At 47.8% G+C, this 20,629-nt stretch overlaps 1 protein-coding gene across 1 annotated transcript in view; it reads right to left on the reverse strand.

Moving 5' to 3' along the window:
• Positions 1–20,629, reverse strand: part of LMF1 (lipase maturation factor 1) — a 161,660-nt gene that overhangs the window by 81,792 nt on the left and 59,239 nt on the right. The window contains 1 exon segment of the mRNA XM_042827867.1: positions 17,673–17,738. Within this exon segment, the coding sequence (XP_042683801.1) occupies positions 17,673–17,738 (66 nt within the window).

Below are 20,629 nucleotides of genomic sequence, written 5' to 3' on the forward strand. Positions count from 1 at the left end.
AAACCCAAGAAACTTTCAACCCATTGCTATTAATTAAAAATGTTTTTTTTTTTTTAGGGCTAGCAAATGGAGACTTGAATTTGCTCTGTTGTAAACAGTTCCTCCACAGGCCAAGTTTGTAGAGATTAATAGAAACAAGTAGGAAAAATCCCTACACTGCAGAAATGAAGACTTGCTGCTGACAATGCACTTGAAAGCAGTAGCTCAGCCAACATACAAGGAGCGAAACTATGCCCATCATTCCCCAAAAAGGATGGAACTGGCTACAAAAAAAGCAGATCTACAGAAACCAGCGAGATCCAAGTGAAGGAGTAAAGGACGAAGAGGCACAAGAGCCCTTCTCTTGGAACATGATTGTAGGCGAACAGCATAGGTGTGCCAGGAGCAGCAACACACCCCACTGAGGCTGGCTGAGCAATGGTCTGGAAATCCATGCCCCGAAGCCCTTCTCTGCAATGCATTTGTTCCTCTTCCACCATCCTTCACTGTTAATGAGCACCAAGTGAAATGAGGACACGAAGCTACAGCTGATTGCAGAGACAGTGAGGGGAAAGCACAGGGGCCAAAGAGGAAGTGATGCCGAAAGGAGATTGTAGGAAATCCTCCTGTCCAAAGAATGTGAAAGGACAGGCAGGGAAACGGGGAGGGAAGTGTGAAAACAAGAAAGGAGAAAAAGGCCCAGCGATGCCCTCAGGTACTCCGTGTGCGGATGCTGCCCAGGCTGCTGTCAGCAGGGATGCACAAAGGAGCCTTCTTCCGAGGAGAGGGAAAGCCATGCAGAACATTCACCGTGGCTAATTCATTTAGGAGCCTCAATTACAAATGGGATCTTGTGACACTGCTTTATTTGTAGCCTTTTTTTTTTTTTAATAAACAAAAGCAGATAAGAGGCATGACACCTCTAATGACTTCACAATGGCTCTCCGTGGGGACCTGCCTGGGGGTCCCATTAGAAGAGCTCCCAAACCTGCTCTGCTCCAGGTTGCATCCTCCCTGCCTGGGAACATCCCTTACAGAGCCACAGAGCAAATATCAGAGGGCAGACTATCTCCTGTTACTTTTTAAAGCAGGGCTTGCTGCTGACTAGTTGCATTCAGGCAGTAGATGCCCGGCGTTACTGGACAGAAACCAGAGGAAAAAACAATGCTGTGGGTTTTTTTTTGTTGTTGTTGTTTTTTTTTTGTTTTTTTTTTTAAAGCTGCAAAGGGAAAACGCTGTTGTTTATACACCACAATATGGACAGATTTACACACTAACAGCCACATTAAAATAATACAGGTCTGGCACAAACTCACAAAGAGCAACGCCATCCAGGGCTGCCTGCAAATGTGTCAATGGGGAACCAGGGACCTCCACACCAGAGCCAAACCCACTGAGTGCAATCACTGCAAAACTGTGATTTGGGGGAAGGGGGCAAATCCAAACTGCTCCCCTGAAGCAGAAGGACTCTGTCCACAAAGGCAGTGTGATTAACCTCACGTCTGCATGGGATAATGCCACCATTCTTCCACCTACCTCAGCCCTCCTGCAACAGCCCCGGGCTCAATCCTTCCACAGAACGGCACCATTTCAGTTTAAGAGAACAAAGGGTATTCTTTGAATGAGCAGACTGGAAATCAGCCTTTAATGCCAGGAGTCTTACCCCACAGCGGTAATTCCAAGGGTAATTCTGGAAGCAGCAATTCATGAAGGCCATACCGTGGGACCAGTTCCTGAGCACATGCAGGCAGTTTGGGATCTCAGTCAGGACCCAGGGATTGTGATCCCATCGACTGTGCCCTGAAATTCGAGGATGGAGGAGAAGACTCTGCTGTCACTGCCTGAGCTCAGGGTCCTGCAGGGACACTGCTCCTGTTGCACAGCAACACAAGCTCTACCAACACGAGCTACTTTTGCAGTAGGCATGGACAGCCCACAAAGAACACAAGAGAAACATGCAGTTTTCAAAGAATCTGGAACAAAGGTACTTAACCATGAGCCCTTGCTTTAGCACAATAAAACAAGCCCTTACTTTCTCCAAAATGATGGGTTTGGGATGCCCAGTGCTATGGGAAGCACTACAGGGCACTCCCACAACCTAAACCTTCAGCCCAACACCTGGAGCAGCCCAACCTCTGCATAAGGCCAGGGTATCCTATCCAGTCGTCAACATTGCTTCCAGCACCTGTGGGTTCCTCCCTCTAAACCCTGCTCCCCTCCCAGTCATGTGCCAGATTTCCCTTCCTATCATCTTGTATTTCAGTCACAATTAACCAGCCCTGAGCTGGGGATGCCTTCATGCATGAAGGTCCGTAATGCTCCTATCTTGCAACATCAGAGCTCTCACACATGGAAGTATTTATTACACCAGAGCCCTGCTGTAGAGCAGATCAGATGCTTACCTAATAACACACAACCAAGGGCTGCACTGGTAGCTTTAAAGGACTTTCTTTCAATAAAGATAAGGCTTGGATCCTCACTGAATGTACAGATTCCTCTGCAGCCCTGACCCAATGGCTTGAACGACACAGCACGTTGGTTGGATCTGACACACTGACCAAACGAGCTTTGTGTGAAATACTTTAAATGGGGAATCTTTCCTGTTTTGCAACTAAACATAAAGCACATTCTTGAGCAAACTTTGAAAGTTTCCTACATCCACTAAAGTTGGGCAGATGTACAGTAGTACAAAAGATACTTGAATTTGGTAAAATATAAGCTGCACTTGGAACCGAAAATCCATGCTGCACAGCCAAGGAATGCTGGGCCTCAGAGAGATGGTTTGCTCCTCAGAAGATTAGAAAGTATTAAATTTCTGCTAAATCTGAAGCAATAAAATTAAGTTCAAACTCTGAGGGAAGGGAATAAAAATGCCGATGCATAATTGTTTTGTAAAATTTGTGTTTGATTTACTTGAGATGGGCCATTTTATAGCTTATCAAAAACAGCTGGTGTTGTGGACACACATCCATGGTCCCATAACATGGATACAATTTATTCTGTGAAATCTGTAAACGAAACAAGACAAAGCTCTCAATATCTTTTATAATAAATTCTTTCAGCAGGTAGAGCTGAATTCTGAAGCAAGCTTTCAAACGACAGCCAACCAAGCATCAGGCTCTCCCAGAAGCAGGCTGGGCTTGAGGCTACCAGTTGGCAAAGGAGAATCCTCTTGTAGAAATGGGATCTTGTAAGTGGCACATGCACATGTTTAGGACAAGAGGTAATGGCTGCAAGTTGCACTAGAGGAGGGTCAGGTTGGATATCAGGAATGATTCCTTCTCCTAAAGAATGGTCGGACACAGGGAATGGTGGGGTCGTCATCCCTGGAAGCATTCAAGAACCATGGAGATGTGGCACTGAGGGACGTGGTCAGCGGGCATGGTGAGATGGGCTGAGTGATCTGAGAGGTCTTTTCCAACCTGAATGATTCCATACGGCCAGCTCCCTTGGAGACATCCATGAAGGAAGGACCACAACACTGCCCCTAAGCACAAAGGCACTGAGTGCAATGCTCTGCTGGTACCCAAAGCCAGGAGGACACAGAAGGAGGCAGCTCTCATTGCTGGTATCAGGTGCTAAAATCTCCGCCCCTTTAGCAATGTAATACATCTCCTTCAGTCACCTTCGAGACCAAAGGCAATGGTTATGTTAACTGCAGGAGAAAAACTTCAAACCGTATCAGCCATGGTTCCAAGGAGAAATTCACTGCTGGTCGCTGCTGACTTTTTTGTGGCTTTCAATTCTATCCTCCAGTAGTGCTGTCTGAGGAGAGATTATACAATTTTACAGCTGCTTTACCTCTAAATACAACTTCTGGAAGAAAAGAGTAACTTGGCCATTCATCCCAAAGGGACCCTAAACCCAGCTCTGGTGCACAGAAATGCAATACCCATAAAACCAGCATGTTGCGGAGCCTCCTTAACCAAACACAAAAACACCTATTAAGGGTCCATGGGGGTTCATTCTGACCGGTGTGAAAAGTCCTGAGGAGAGGTCAGGGCTCGCTACCGTGCAGGCTCTGTTTGCAGCAGGACCCCAGGGGCACACAGCGACCTGCAGCAGCTCCGGGAGGAGCAGACAAGCCTGCAGGAAGAGCACTGCAGGCATGGCTGCACAGGGAGGGGTCTGATCAGCCCTCATGGGGCAGAGCTGTTTGGGGCCACCAACACAGCCCAGGGCCACCAGTGACCCACGCAACCCCGCTGTTCCTCTCAGCAAGAGACCTGCCCCACTGAACCACAAAGGGCTGCAACAGTGTCCCTGCAGAAACCAGTGTTGCAAGCACCTGGAGCTCCGACCACCTCCTTTCTTTCAGTGTCTCCACTATCCCAGGAGTTCGGTTTCACTGAACCACTCTCACTGTCCGTGAGCTCCTACAAGTAAATGTGTGCACGAAATGCCGCATCGCATCTTCACCACCTGCAGCATCCCCTCCTGCCTTACAGACATGCCAACTGGAACAGGCAGCCCTTTGTTTCTGCACCAGCAGAGCCTGTAACCTATCCCAACCCAAAGGGAGCCATTTCTTTGGTGTACGCTGTAAACTGAACTCGAGTGCCAGAGAAACAGTAAGGAATTCCTGAGTGTTCTTCCGCAACCCCCAGCCACAACAACTCCTGTATAGGTGACATATGAGATTTCGTAGAAGAGGAAACATTAGAAATCTAGAAGTCAGGAACATCTTAACTTGCAAATTAAACTCATACCATACTCAGTGCAGAGGTGACCTCACTAAAACCCCTTATTATTGCCCCCAAAAGCACTCTCTGAAGGAGACAGGCTGAAAGTCTTCAAACCCAGCACTAACCCCTCTGAGGTTTGCTGGAGATGAATGGCATGAAATGAAACCAGGGCTCATCCTTATGGGACACACCAGGAGGCAGCACCTGAGCTGCTCAGGTATTTGAAAAGTAAATAAAGCAATCACTCGCCTTCCACAGCCCTGGCAGCAGCTTCTCCTTCTATCTGCAAACAAGAAAACCCACCAACCACCATCTCAGAAGCATATTGTCGCTGGAGAAGCCTTGTATAACCACAAAAGTGATGGGATTGCTCTTAGTCATACTGCTGGGCTTACAGAAGCAATAAAATAACAATGCAAATCCCCCAGGTGCAAGAAGCTGCAGGGACGTGGTTATTAATTACAGCTGCCTTCTGTATCTCCCGAGGTGACGGGGATCAGTTCTGTGGCTGCAACGGAGCTGCCAAGGGAGGCACTGAATGCTGCTGGTCCTGCTGGTGGGAAGGATGGGAACAGCAGGCAGACATGTGCAGAGGAATCTTCGTGGTCAAACGTTTTGCAGACATTAAATGCTTTAATGTAAAAAAATAATAATTGTTTTGTGATGGCTTATTTCCAGTTTCATAAAAGGGTTCTGGCTGATGACAAATTCACAGACCGTAGCAAAATGCACTGACTTGACAAAGTAAAGGATTTCCCCTCTGAAACAACATGTGCAGGGAAATGAGGGGTTCAGCACTTCCTCCAGCAGGATCCATCCCAGCCACAGCAAGCTGCCTTCCAGCAAAGCCACTACCTGACACTGAGGGCAGGAAGAGCACCTGGCAGTAGAGCAGAGCGTGGGCTGCCTGCCTTTGCAGGGCTGCTCCAGGCACTTTCATAGCATCCCCTGTGCCACTCCAACAGCCCCTGCAGGACCTCCCCAAACAGCCCCAGCGCTGGGACCAGAACTGCTGGAAGAAGGTTTCCCCAACGGCAGCATCCAAACCACGGTCAGCACATGTGGACAACGGTGCAGGAACTCACAGGGGCACCCATCCATCAACTTTAATCTCAGCAAGTTACAAAGGAGAGCTGCTCTCTCTTTAATAAAACCAAGGTTTAATTAGTAAAGTCAGGTTTGACCGGCTTTGAGAAAACTCCCCTTTGATAACTACACGCTACATTATCCTTTCACTCCTTTTGGCAGAGAAATGAGGTTACTGCAGTTTGCTTTGGCTCCTGCTCTCTCCTGTCAATCCCCTGGGCACTCAGATAGTTCAGGCTCTATGCTCAATAGGAGGAGAGGCTGTGATGTGTCCCCCAGCTGTGTACCTACAGGAGCAGTGAGCAGGGTGGAGGAGCAGAGGCTGAGCCGGCATCCCACGGGCACAGCCCTCAGGAAGTGGCTGTGCATCTCATGGTGCTCTGCCTGTGTTTGCTGGAAATATTCTTCAAGGTGATTTGCACCAGCTTGATGTGTAGCAGCAGTACAAAAAAACCCAACCCATAATAATTTTTATAATTATAATAATAATAATTAATGAGGGACATAAGTGAAGAAACATTTCAGCCTGTTCTTCCTCACGTTTGGCTCCCATGCCCATACTGATGCTCCCAGTCCTCTGGCTTAGAGCAGAGCAGGACAGGGTTACAAGGTATCCGCTATATTTGATATTGAAAGGCTGCTAAAATCCCAATTAATTCTATGAATTAAAATATTTCACTTATTTGCCTGGAGGCCAAGAGTAACACATTCAAACAGATTTCCATTGGGGGCTGCTCACAAACCATTAATTGCGACCACTGCCTCAAGGACTTACCCATGGTAACTCATTCCATACAGCGTGGGCCACCCCCCGCGTGGGATTCTATTTCTCCTCCTCAGATGGATGACAGGAAGTCCTCTCAAACAAGACGAAGGCTGTCGCAAGGCCCTTGGGCTACCAACAAACTGACATCTTTGCACAGAATGGTACCATTAGAATAGTGGGTATAGCAGCCGACCTGCACTTGGTAGCTCAGCACTCGCTCTTTAAGAGCATTACTTGCAGAAGGGGATTTGCTGAGCTCCAGCAGTTGCTTCTCCAAGGGAACGGGCGGCACTCCTTACCCCCAGCACTGAGCGTGGGGAGCGGTGAGCTTGTGTTACTTCAAATGGATCCAGCACGACAGTTCGAAATTCAATATTGTCTCAGCCTAATTGGACAGGATCCAGCTCGATTCTGTCAAACGCCGTGATTAATGCCAGAGCAATAAAACCCCTTTTAGCCATTGAGACGTTCGGGCTGAAAGGGAAGAGGAAGAATATGATCCTCGGAAAATATAGATAAGTCAGTTCATGAATACGTGTGAGATAAGAGTCGTTCTTAATACAAACATTTCCACAGTGCCTGCCGGAGCAACTACTCACTATCTGTGCCTTACCAAAGGAACTGCTCAGAGGTAAAAGCTTTTGCTGAGCACCTCGTGCAGTCAGACTGCTCACACTGCAGCACGATGTGACAGCACGGCTATGAGGAAGTTTCATTTCTTTGCCTCGAGTTGTATGGATCCCACCTGAACACTGCATGGCTGAGCCCCAAAGCCATGGAGCAGAGCATTGGGGCACTGCGACAGGAACAGTGGAATTCCATGGCTTCAGACGAATTAAAGCAGAGGAACAGTGGTTTCATTTGGTTTTAAATCAGTGGGAAAAAGATCAACACTGCTTTTCTCTGTGTTCTATTACAGAATTTGCTATTATTGCTCAGAAAGGTGGCGGTGCCCCATCCCTGCACACCCACAGTCAGCACCCACAGGGCTCTGAGCACTGATGGAGCTGTAGGTGTCCCTGCTGAGTGCAGGCAGTGGGACCAGACGGCCTTCAGAGCTCCCTTCCAACTCAAACCATTCTGTGCTTCTGTGATTATTTTCTTGCAGCACAAATGGGCGGTAGAAAAGAGGATGGGGCTACTCTACATGGAAAAGAAAAGGGCAGCGACTTGAAATGCTTGAAAACATTGATCTTGTCACGATGTTAACAGAATGAGACACAAAGCAGTGTTTTCAGTGATCTGATGTGCTTTTAAGGTTGAAAGAGCTAATTCACATCGAGTTAGCCTCCCAGCTTTTATGTGTAATACATACCAAAAAGATAAGCAAATTATATTGCATTATATGTAATTACAGAAGCTCCTAATTACACGTCACAGTTTTAGGCAGCCCAACACATGCCATGCTCTCCAGAACGGCAGTTCCCGAAGCAAACAGTAAATCAGCTTTTGCTTGCCACTGACTTGAAACTTTAACCTATAAATTAAATTAATAAGAGACAAAGGCTTCTTTTGTGCATTTGCAAGCCTGTAGGATTTTACAAATAATAGGCCTGGAAAGTGATTTATACTCCAAGATTAAAGGTCAGTTTGGCACACACGACTCGGGAGCAGAACGCCGCGCATCGCTGTGAACTCGTTTGTGCTCCCTGCAGCCATGTGGGATTGCTGGGAGCAACGTGAGAGCTGCGAGTGGGAAGAAATGCAGTGGGCAATTGGGTGGGGGTCTGCCAGCTCTGCAGTATGGAGGGAATCGTGCGTAAGAACTGCATCGGCCACTCAGCCCCCTGCATTGCTGACATCACCTGTGTGCTGTAGCTCCACACAGATTCAATGGGGAAAGATGGAAAACACAGAGCGTTAGATGGAGACGGCCTCAATTCAAAGTGAAGATATGCAAATAGTTCAAGCCATTCTTTCTGCTGGTATAAGTTCAATTCGTGACATTCTGTCACCAGCTGCTCTTGTTCCTGGCCCAGTGGTTTCTGGGGAAATAAGACTTCAAGTGGAATTTAAAACTGTTGATGTATGCAATAACTAAGATGGTATTAACCTGAGAACTAGAAGAGTTTCTTACGATTATTCTCACAAGAAAAGTAAGAGGCCAAAGGCAGAGAAAGGACTAAGATGGGCACCAGTGGGAACACACAGCTTCTTTGGCAGAACTTCTGTGCCTGGTATTTTGCAGGACACAAATTCCATATTTCACTTAATTCCTTAGGAGAGATTTCCTAAGTCACAGAATGGCCTGGGTTGAAAAGGACAATGATCATCCAGTTTCAACCCCCTGCTGTGTGCAGGTTCGCCAACCAGCAGCCCAGGCTGCCCAGAGCCACATCCAGCCTGGCCTTGAATGCCTGCAGGGATGGGGCATCCACAACCTACTTGGGCAACCTGTTCCAGTGCCTCATCACCCTCTGGGTGAAAAACTTCTTCATTCCTTAAACAACATAACACATCCAATGGTCATAGAAAGACATGAAACCGTACCACGTGCTCATAATCCCACAAAAACACAAACTGACCTCCAACGAAGAAAGCACCAGTTTGTAAGCAAACACCCTATTTGTTTAAAGTCTATCGGCAATTAAAAGCATGAACTTATTTTGCTTTCCCTGGAAGGCAGACAGCAGTGATGTGGGCTGTTTTTTTAGGTAATTCAGTTGCACACTGGGGCACTGCACACACCATTCTGTAGTTGATATCATGTGAAAACACGTATTCAAATTTTTGGTTTCACTTGGATTCTGGCCCTTTGAAAGCAAACATCAAAGAGAAGAGCTCTGAATTTTGGTCGACACCAACAGTTTGCACCACCCCGGGGGTCTCAGCAGTAGGAGAACCACAGTGGTGGTTGGTCCCATCTGAACATAGGAAGGTGGGGGTGGATGTGAAGCACAACTCCAGTGCAGGAGATGAGGATACACAGCATGTCATGTCCACACGTGCCAGTGAGGATGGTAAAAAAATCCAAATAATTATTGCCATGGCTTTCATCTATTTGAGGATGCAGAGATCGGGACGTGTGCTGAGCAGTTCCATGCTGACAATGGGGCTGGCACTGTTTGGAAGAGGCCAAGGAAGCAATCCTCATTCGTAAAACAAAAGAGAACAGGCACACTACTGGAAAAGGCTGGAAAGCTCCCAAACTGTCTCCTGTCTTGTTTCTGCCTTCCAGGTAGCACTAAAATTTGTCATCTTTCTTCTCTTCGCAGATTTCTTATAACACACCATTAACTCACTGATAAATCCACAATGTAAGGAATTATCTGAGCACTTTCTCTGTTACCTGCAGAGCTGATAAACCTTGTTGGCCCCAAATGTTGCATGAGCAGCAACCTGCCCCAGGAGGCAGCAGGAAGCAGTGAGCTCCAGCACTCTTGGGGGAGAAGTTGGCCAATGGGATGGATGTTATGCATAGGGAGAGCTGGTCAGGTGTGTGCAAAGGCCTTTATGGATTCATCTGATCAGGATGGAGAAAGACCAAACAGGTGGAGAGGGGAAGGAAGAAAGAGGGGAAAAAAAAAGAAAAAAAAAAGATAAGAAAATATTGAAGGCAAGCGATGAGGGTCCTGGGTGGTCTGTAAACGAGACTGAAACAGTGGGAATGTGTAATGAAGAGATGAAATCCAATAGTTGTACAGGAAGCTTTCACCAGGCTTAAAACAAATCCTTAAGAAAAACAGAAAAGAATCCAGGAAGAGGAATTGTATTACTGCTGAAAACAGTATTGGCATATCCCCAATGCATTCACAGTGCGTGACTGACAGCTCCGCACGAGTCCCAGCGGGGCGGGGGGCGATGTCTTCCTACGCCTCAAAACCCTCCAACGGCTCCCAACAGAAATGCCCAGGAGGCATTTCCACTAAACTTTCACTCTTTTCTCCAATTTTGCTTTAATGCTACTGGAAATTGGCTGAAAGCTGTGGCAGCAGTGGGTGACCGCAGTGACAGGTGCCACTGACCTGCTTTGCTCACACCAAACCAGAAACCCCGCAAGCTGCTGACTTCATCTTTGGTTGTTTTAGCGCAGTTACCATTGGTGAAGAAGCATGCACAGAAAAAATAATGTTTTCAAACTGAACGGAAAAGATAAGGAAATGTGCTGTGCTGCCCTCAGTAGAGGGGCTCTGCCTGGGGTCACTGCTGCACACTCAGTCCAGCCCTAAAATTCTGCCATTAGAATCACAGATCAGCTGAAGCTGGAAGCTCTGAATGCTGTCTGGTCCAATTCCCTGAGCAGGGACACCCACAGCTCCATCAGTGCTCAGAGTTCTGTCCAGCTTGACTGTGGGTGTGTGCAGGGATGGGGCACCACCACCTCTCTGGGCACCCTGTGTCATTCCTCACCATCCTTAGCAGCTTTTTCCTTATGTCCAGTCTAAATTTCCCCTCTTTCAATTCAAAACCATTTCCCCTTGTCCTATTAGATTCCTCTCAGAGCTCCTCTGAAGGCTTCTCTCTCAGCACCTGCTTACGTCCCATTTCCATCAGCACTGTGTGGTTTCCAGAGCGCAGGCTGAGAGCACAGGGCTGCAGCTCTGCCTTTTGTTTTGACAGCTCACTGAGCAGACACTCATCTGCACCTCTCCTAAACTCACTGTGGGGATCCTGGTCCCGATGGAGAGAAGAGCTGAGCTGACGCTTGGTTTCAGGGGGTTGAGAACCCAGTCGCCATTGGTCTTTGATGTTGGCTGCTGGGGATAACACAAGGCAGAGTGCTGGTGTGGTGTGAGGCTCTGGAAGGCACTCCATGCCTGGAATAAAGCACAGCTTGCAGGTTTCCCCTACCAGCAGGGACAGCACTTTTGTTCTGCATTAACTCCCACGCCATCAATTACGTTGGTTCTTCTGCAGCATCCTCAGACTGCAACAGACCTGTACGCTTTTTCACTTTCCAAAATACAACACAACTGGGAATACGTGTCACTATTTATCAATATGTCCTTTCAATTTGCAGCTTTATGAGGAAGGCTTCACTTCTGTAAGCTCATCATTGCTTTGCAGTGTCCCTGAGCTCTGCTGCACTTCCAGAAGCGATCATCTGCAGCACAGCCCAGATCCAGTGCTAAAGCTGGACCCCTTCCCAAAGAGCTCAGCTCTACTTTGCAGGCCCTGCACCTCCCACCAGCACCCCTAAGCAATGCAAAGCAAGCAAAACCCATCCTCCCCAGTGCTTCCACCCTGATCCTTGCCCCAATGTTCCACCCTAAAAGCCATCAATCCCTCTCTTTTTAAGCAACCACTATGTTTAACTGTTATCAGAACAACAGAGCTCAGCCCAAAGGTGGGGGGAACAAATATTTCCAGCAAACTTCATTCAAACACAACTTACAGAGAGAACACCTGGGATTCATCTGAAAACCTGTCTCAGATAGAGACCTTCCCGCAGAGCCTGATACAAAATCCAGATACACTGTAATAAGCTTTTGATGTCGTGTTGACATTCATCTGCCAATACTATTGCTTCATGCACTTACCTTATGATGGATCTTGTTACTTAATTGATCGCAGGCAAGGTCAAGAATTAGCCCTTCTTCCACTGACATCATGCAAATCACCAAAACCCAGAAGAAAGCACCTAATCCTCAGCTTCAGACCCACGCTAAGTGGCCCTTCAATACGTGTGAAGAGGCACAACTGGTTTTTCAATTATGCCTCAGAAAAGGTCATTTTTCAAAACTTATGACCAAATGGAACAAAAAAAAAAGTTGCACAGAAGTGTGCTTTTCCTTCTGGTATCGGCTGCCTCAGCGCAGAGAACAGTTTGTTTTTGCAACTGGAGATGAACACAACCTGCACCATAATCTGCCCCGGGCAGAACCGCGTGTCCCTCTCTCTGCAAAGACTGAACAGTGCCTTTGGCTTCTACAGGACAACTGCTTTTGCTCCTTAAATCACAGAAACCCATCTGCTGGAGCACAGATTTTACCATTTCAAGTACGTGATGGGCTGTGTGCAGCCCAGGACCCACGGCACACCCGCCAGCTCCACGGCTCTTCTCCAGCCCTCCCCTTGTGAACCCTCCATGTTTGGGCCAATTCTGCAGCAGCTTCTGCAATGAAGTCCATTTTGGATGAGAAAAAGATTAAAGCAAACAAAAAAAAAGCACTAGAACTTCTGGGTGGGGTGCACAGGCTGAGGGCTGGTGTGGAAAAGCAGAGCCCACGCAGAGACGCAGAGCCGCCTGGCAGCACGCGGTGTGCGTCAGTGCTTTACTGTCAGCACGAGGATTTCGTAAGGCAAAATTCTCTTTACTGAAAGATGAAGAAATCACAACTGGCAGCAGAGAGGTCACGCAGTGCCCATACTGCTCAGCTCCAGCCTCCAATGCACACACAGCCAGGGTTCCCCACCTGCATTTGCACCAGTGCTGAACACCGAGATCACTCCTGTTTACACCTCACACCCTCGTACTGCCCTTCTGCTTTAAAACCCAGAGTCACACATAATCACTAAACATCCTGAGCTGGAAGGAACCTGTAAGAATCACTGAGTCCAACTCCTGTCCAAATAGCTGCACCTATTTTGTTCTCTGTCAATGCAGCTGATAGCCTGGGCTATTCTGATTACAGACCCATTTAATTTCAAGTTGGTAACTGATAATAAATTTCAGTTCAAAGCAAGTATTCGTAAATCCAAACTAAAATCGATTTCAAAAAGACTCTGTATTCTTAAGGTACAGAGCATACAGCATTTACCTGCAGCCCTCCAGGCTGTGAAGTGAGGATATGGTGTCAAGGGCATTACTGGATCTGTACTCCTCATGGCATTTCTACTGAGTAAGCTGGGAAATAGTTCATACCATAGAACCCACGATTCTATGAGCTTACATCTCTACCAGCCTATGATTCTAAGACAGAAACTATTTTCTTGTTGATAGTAATTTGTTGACAGCTTTCCTCTTTGCTTCACAATAGCTAGGAAAAAAAGCTAGATTAAAGTCTTACAAGATCCAATACACTGAAGAGAAGGGAGCAAGGAAATCAGGAGGCGTTTAAAGAGCAGCTCCAGCCTCCTTATTTCTCACCCTTATCAGCACAGCTATCAGTCAGCAGCCCTGTAATTAGGCACAAAAGACACCATGCTCCAGAGAGCTTCTCTAGGAACTGGAGAGCTGTTGGAAGTTGCAGCAGTGACTGACAGCCTCCATTTAAGAAAAACAGTCCCAGAATAATTAGCAATAATTTGTACAAATCAGAAGAAGTGACCTTTATGCGCACAGCATCTTACACAAAGAACAAAGCTCTACTGCAGCAACACTGACAGAGTCAGGAGAATTGAAGCGCACCTTTGGTTGGGATTGAGCAGCTCAGCACAGTCCTTGGAAGGGTTCTGCATGGGGGTACCCTGAGCACCCCGAGAGTAGGAAGGAAACCCTGGATCTCACTCCCAGTGCTGGCAAAGACTTTCCTGATTTAGGGGTATTTTAATTATTTTATTTTTTTATTCATCCATCTCACCTTGAGGACCCTTCCAATCCATACCATCCTATGATCCCTGTCTCAGTGAAAGGTTTGCTTGCTTGCATGACGCTCAGACACTCTTTGATAAAAGGTGCATCATTCAAAACTGCACTTAAATTCTTTGCATTAAAAGAAATAAAATACAAGTTGCTCCAGCTGGGCACAGAGAGGTTCCCTACCTGGTGCGTACCAGGGCTGGCACCTGCTCAGAGAGAGTGACCCTGGAACACATGTAAGCACCCCATGGGGTTATGGCACAGAGCAGAAAGGAGGAGGCGATGAAGGCGGCTGCCCAGCGGGGCTCCCTGCTCCCTGTGCAGCTGCTCCAGCAGCTGTTCTCACCAGTTGGTGGCTGGGTTTTATGAGATATCTGTCTGTAATTAAAAAGCAACAGTACTTTGGCAGCCACCATAAAACGCATCGCAGGTTGCATCCCGCAGCATGTAGCTCCATGCTGGGTACGGGGAGATGCGATGGATGCAACCACGTAAGACTTCACCGTTTCTAAAGCCCAAAGATTTTCTCCTTAGCCACTCTGCCAAGACCACCACCAGCATCCCAAACCCTGGCTCCATTTGGGTGCAAGTCAGAAATGCTCATCTCCTGCCTTTGCCACTCAAACCTCCCTGTGAAAAGACATGTGGCTGCAAGGTGCTCGGTGCTGTGAGCGTGTGGGGGAGCTGCAGGTCTGGGAGGAGGTCCTAAACGCAGGGCTGGCACTAAGGGTTTTCTCCATTTGGAGTATGTTAAGGCATTGTGCCTGTGCCAGCAAGGCAGCACACCCAGAATGAGAGCGGGGAAGGCCAGAGAAAGCCTGATGGAGCAGTGAGAGCAGGTCAGCGTTCCCCTTTCTGGTACCTACCTAGGCTGAAAGCTGCTCCATCCCATGCCCAGGCAATACCCTGCAAGCTGCAGAAGCACCTGCAGCAGCCCAAAGCCTCCTATAACTGCAGGCTGCTGCTGGGCTCTTTGCAGAGGGCTCCTCTGCGGTCGGATCTGTGCCATGTGCTCCTGTGGAAGCAGAAATTGAGCTGCATTCTGTAAACCACTGCACATGCATTTGTAAACCATCGTGTACATAACAGAGAAATGCTTAATGATGACAAACAGACCTACAAACCAGAGGCAGCTTCCCTCTGTGTCAACAGCAGCATGATCAAGTCCCAGTGTGCAAAATCTTCTTGCAACCAGGACTTCTTACAGGATAAACAGCCCTCTAACCACAGCCAGCAGAGGAACGGCTGCAAAGCCAAGGAATGAGAAATAGAACCCAATGAATGCCAGAGCCCAGACCCCCACCCAGCACCTCCCAGCCCTGCACACATCTGCAGGTAGCAAGGCAACACCACTTGAATTTCTCTCCATCAGTGTCTGTCTCCATGCAGCAGCACTCGGACTCCTCAGGGATCCAAAGGGTGTTGCATTGGTAGGAAAATACCTTTCCTATGTAAACCATGCGTTCTGCCATTTCCCTCTCCAAACTCCACAGCGTCACAGATCGTAAGCCCTCAACACAGAGAGGCTTCATTTGGGGAACAGATCTCCATAAAGGTTTGGACTAAGGCCCCGCACATCAGAAAGGAAAAAGGGATGAAAATTACGCTCCGTTTAATTACCCGAGCCGTAACAATTTTTTTTCTATTTCACACACGACTCCTGACACAAGTGGAAATGTTATTTTCCACAAGCATGGCTGCTGGTCCTACTGCAAATAAATAGTGCGGGGCGCGCTCAGCACGCGGGAGATGGAGGCCATGTGTTCTCATTAATTCTCTTGGCAGAGGAGCACATGTAGGTTTTGGACTGCAATTCCGGGCTGGAACACGAGAGCTGGGGTGGCCAACATACATCACACAGACTCCTTTTGGCCCAGCTCCACTACGGCTGATCCAATACCCAGTTTTATCATCCTAATGACGAGCAGATTTGCAGCTGCCTCCTCCTCTTGCAGGGGTATCTTCAGCCTCACCCTCAACTTTCTCTCATTGACTGGTTGGAATTTGGGGACCTGCACTGTAACCTACCTGCAACAGCTTTCTCCCTGCCATACATCCCTTGTCCTTCTCAACTGGATTCATGTGGCTGCACTTAAGGAGATGGGCAAAGTTCAGGCTATTGCAAGCCACCAGCTACAGGGAAACTTTACCAGGACCAGATTATGTGGACTTCTGAGGACTTCAATAAGCCCCAAATTACTGGGACTTCCTTCTCCACCTCATACCAAGCCCAGGGTCCCCAAAGTATTTCCACTCTGCACCGTGAGAACAGGGCATGCAGCGGACTCAGCTCAACAGGTGAATCTATAGCATTGGTAGAAGAATGCTGGCCTCTTTCAATTTCCTTTTATTACAGCTTCTTTGGTGTGGATTAAAATAATTGATATTGATAATGTGATCTGCCCCCTGTTCACAATTACTTCAGTGGGGATCCTGCCTTATGGGTAGGATGGGAATGGTCTTCATTAGCCTTCTGGTTTATAGAACTGATCCTGGTTTTCATTTGAAGTCTTGGGGATTATGCAGGCTGGCTGCTGCAGGATGGGGTACTGGTACCTGGTAAAAATGATGGAATTTTTCCTGTTTTGGAAAGAGGAATCCTGATCCTGTAACAGGATTGGTAACTCAGTCCCCAGCACACACACGCAGTTCTTATCACACAATTGTGAAAAGGGAGATGCTGTATGAGCATCCCCAAGGCTGCTGCTCAGTGCCTCCCCTGTAAAAAGCCATCCATAGGCAACACCTTGGAACACGTTCTGCAGGTCAGGGAAGTCAGAATCCATCAGATTTAATTGGAAAGGGAAAATGGTTTCCAGACGTGATGATGGTCTACTGAGGATATCACCCCAAAGGTCCACCCCTAGGGACAAACACAGCACAGAACCCACACCAGAGATCAGGGCTGATCACTGCAGCTCTGTGCACACAGATGTGAAGTGCTCCCTGCTCCTCGTATGGGCACAGAGCACAGACCCCCAGCACTGTGACTCAGTGGCTCCAACACCAACTGCAGAAGGGCACTGTCCCTCACAGTACAGCTTATTTCGTAGGGAGCCAGGACTTCCTCAGGACAGAGTCCCTGTACACAGCAATTTCTTACCTTTTGATCTCTGTTTATACAAAATGCAAATGCAAAACTATAGGTAAAAACAGAGAGGAAGCTGAGCTCCCTCTCCCTAAAATCAAAGAACAGAGCCAGAATACAAACCGCAGTTTATAATCAGAACGTAACGCAATCACTGGAGCAGATGTCAGAAAGATAAAGCTGCATAATTCTGAACTGCCAACGACCAGTGCTCAGCGTCTTGGATAGCACTGAGATGCTCTATTTCTGCCTGCATATGTCTGAGTTTTGGAATAAAGTGAAATGTTGGCAGAAAGCACGCAGCACAGTGCTACAGGAAAGTCCTTTCTGTTCTTCCCTTTCCCTGCTTTTACAAAGGGAGTTCTCTGTGCAGTTCACATTTATCCCCGAGAGTCCATGGCAGTGGGGGAGGACAGAAATTGCTCTCTGAGGACTGTTGTTGGGAAAAACAGCATCAATGAGCTGGCACATGAATGCTGACAGCATGGCTATAGGCTGAAGGCAACAATAAAAGAAGACCAACATGGAGAACTGCCCGGTAGTACAGAAAAATCCACCAAAACAAAGCAGGCAAGGAAAAACAGTTTTAAAGTGCAAATTGCTCACCTCATAGTGATAATTCATGCAAGTTAAGTCTCTCCAGCAGTGATCCCCTCGAATTTTAATCAATCCCTGGAAAAACAAACACAAAAAAAACAGCATTAGGAATATTTGATTCAATCTTGCATGCCAAATTATTATCTCTAGATGTCGGCAGCTCTGATTACAGCACAGGGACAGCACTACCAGAACCAGTTGGAAGTGCAAGGCTGGAAGAGGCATCACCCTGGAAATTCATGGCACATCTGTAACCAGAGCCCAGATGTTGTCCCAACAGGAGAGGGCTCTGAGCAAATGCTCTTTTAGCTGCCACATGGCTTCTGATGGTACCTGCACAGTAGGAGGGCCGCTCGGAGCACAGCTTGCCAGGAAAATGGAAAGCACTCATTTCCAAACACACCCCTGAGGAGCAAAGCAGGAGGTGCTCAGGACCTCACTGATGGATGACAACAGGTTGGGCAGTGTGGCTGGAAGAGCACCCTGAGAGCTGGCCTCAGCCCTAAGAGTGCGTGGTGGAGCGAGGAGCCCATTCCCAAACATTTCTGTTACCATCTTCAGCCACTTGCCTGTTCCAGTGTGAAACATTTAGGATAAGGAAGAACTGTGGCCAGGAAAGGTCTGAGAACTGGGCTCTGACACTACTCTGAAACAGAGTGAAAAGTCACCTGCAAACCTACATACGGCTGGTTTTGTGACTTTAAAATCCAGACCCAATTCTCTCCCTCTTTAAAGTACTCCTGTAGGAGAGGGATGCTGGCACAGGACCATGCAGCTTCAGCAGCCACCTGAGCCCTGAGCTGGATGCAGAGATGCAATCAAAGTAATTAGAGAAACAAAAGAGGAGAAGGGGAAGGAAGCTGACAGATCTAAACACAGATGAATGTGCTAATGACAGGCCTGCTCTACCTCGGGTTAGAGGTTGGCAGTGAAATTAGCAGGTAGCAGAGGCCGTGCACACTGATATTTCAAGGCAACAGGAGGGTGACATTTCCAAACCAGTGGGTCCATTCCAGGGCTGGCAGCAATATTGGGATTAAATTTCTTTGCCTTGGTGATGAGGACTAAAAAGGAATCAGTCGGCCACGGCAGGAAGGACACCTGGGCAGGGATGAGCAGGAAGCCCTGCAATCAGCCCATGCCAGCCCCGAGCTATGGGGGCTTTGATGTACAGCTAAAGGTCTCTGATTAGGATCACAATATCCCAAATTGAGGAAAGCTTCGCTAGTCAAAAGACTGAACCAGCTCTATCATCTGCATACAATCAAGGGCTATTTGCCTACCTCTGACATTGCCCCTAATTGTAATGTTCCTGCCTTCTTTAGCAGAAAAATCTGCTGAGTTTCTGTAAGGACCCAATGCTACCCTCGTTCCTTTTTCTTTTTTATTCCTTTTCCTGACAGCTCAGAGGAGGAGAAGGTCACAGTGCTGTGGTACAGCCCGGCTGAGCAGATTCATCCAAATTCCATAAAACTCTTCACTCGAAGCACTGAACAGTTTAGCAGAGCTCAGCAAAATCCCAAAGTTTAGGGAGCTGAGTACCCCCAGCAACCGCCCAGAGCTCTCAATAAATATCCACAAATACCCCCAAATCCTCAGGTGAGGCAGTGAGAACTCTTCTTTAGCTTCTGCAGGCTCTGCCATGAGCAGATCACTTAATGTTTTGCATTCTGTCCCAAACATGTGCCATCAGATGATGTAAATTAATGGTACCTCAGACTTAACCCAGTGCTGACTTCCTGAACCAAACACGATGCACAGGAATAGCTACAAGATCATCAGACACAAACTAACAGGAAATCTGCACCTCTCCTGGTCTGAGCCTCACAGCAGATGATGCTTCGACGCATGTCACTGTGAATGAAGTGACCCCACTGCTTTCAGCAGGGCTACTCACAGCCTGAAGTTGTATCTGGTGCTTGGATTGAGCAGATTTTGCCCATCTGCTGCTGCAATTTTTTTTTTCTTTTTTTCCTCCATTTCTCCCCTTTTCCAAAAATGAAATATTTTTCACATTAATGTTAATTGCAGAGGACAGTAAACAGGAACCATCATGGACTCCGGCAACTTTTATCATTTTTAACCAGGAATGGGCCTGGGGAACCCAGCAGATGCCTCAGCTACAGGCAGCATGTCCCGTGGAACAGGACGGCAACCCCAAGGCCAACTGCATGCAGGGCAGCCCTACAAGACCCAGAAAATGCAAGCTAGAGAGCATCATCCCTAAGAGCCCTCACAACAGGGAGGTGGTGGGGTCACCATCTCTGGAAGCGTTTGAAAACCATGGAGATGCGGCACTGAGGGCCATGGCTGGTGGGCACGGTGGGATGGCTTGGACTTATTTGAGAAGTCTTTTCCAACCTTGAAGACTCTGTGAGTCTACGAAACCGTCAGTGACAAGAAAAACACCTCCTGAGAGGTAACTGCTGCCAATGCTACAGGGAAAAGCAATGTGTTTGCAATCAGGTAAAAGGAGCAGAGGATATAACAGTGAGTGATGCAGCAATGGGACAGCCCCTCCAGCACCACCACCAAATAGCCAAGCGGAGCTGGTCCAATCATAAAAGAGGGGAGCTGCAGGATGGGAAAACAGGCTGGGGGCTGCCCTGGTAGCGAGGGCTGCATTTCCCCTCATTCCTGCTCCAGGGCAGCACAGGCTCCTGGCAGCAGCAGCTGTCCAGCCCCCCCGACCTGCTGTGCTCACTCAGCCCCTGGGATTGTTTCTAGAGTTACAGGATGCAGTGATAGCATCGGGCAGGATGCGCTGCAGCCGACAGCGCTGTCAGGGCAGAAAGGACGCAAAGAAAGGCTCTGTGCAGGGACTAAAGGACAGCTATCTCTATGACCTTCCCCCCGTCTTGTGCGAGTTCTTACCGCGCTCTGTTATTCTGCCTAGATAATTAAAGCAAGGATTCAATAGAAAAAGGCTGTAATAAAACTCAAAATCTCTCCTGCAATGAGTCACG

The sequence above is a fragment of the Centrocercus urophasianus genome, unplaced genomic scaffold (assembly GCF_019232065.1).
Source record: "Centrocercus urophasianus isolate 14NV4802_14NV808 unplaced genomic scaffold, USGS_Curo_1.0 seq_29, whole genome shotgun sequence".
NCBI classification, from domain to species: domain Eukaryota; kingdom Metazoa; phylum Chordata; class Aves; order Galliformes; family Phasianidae; genus Centrocercus; species Centrocercus urophasianus.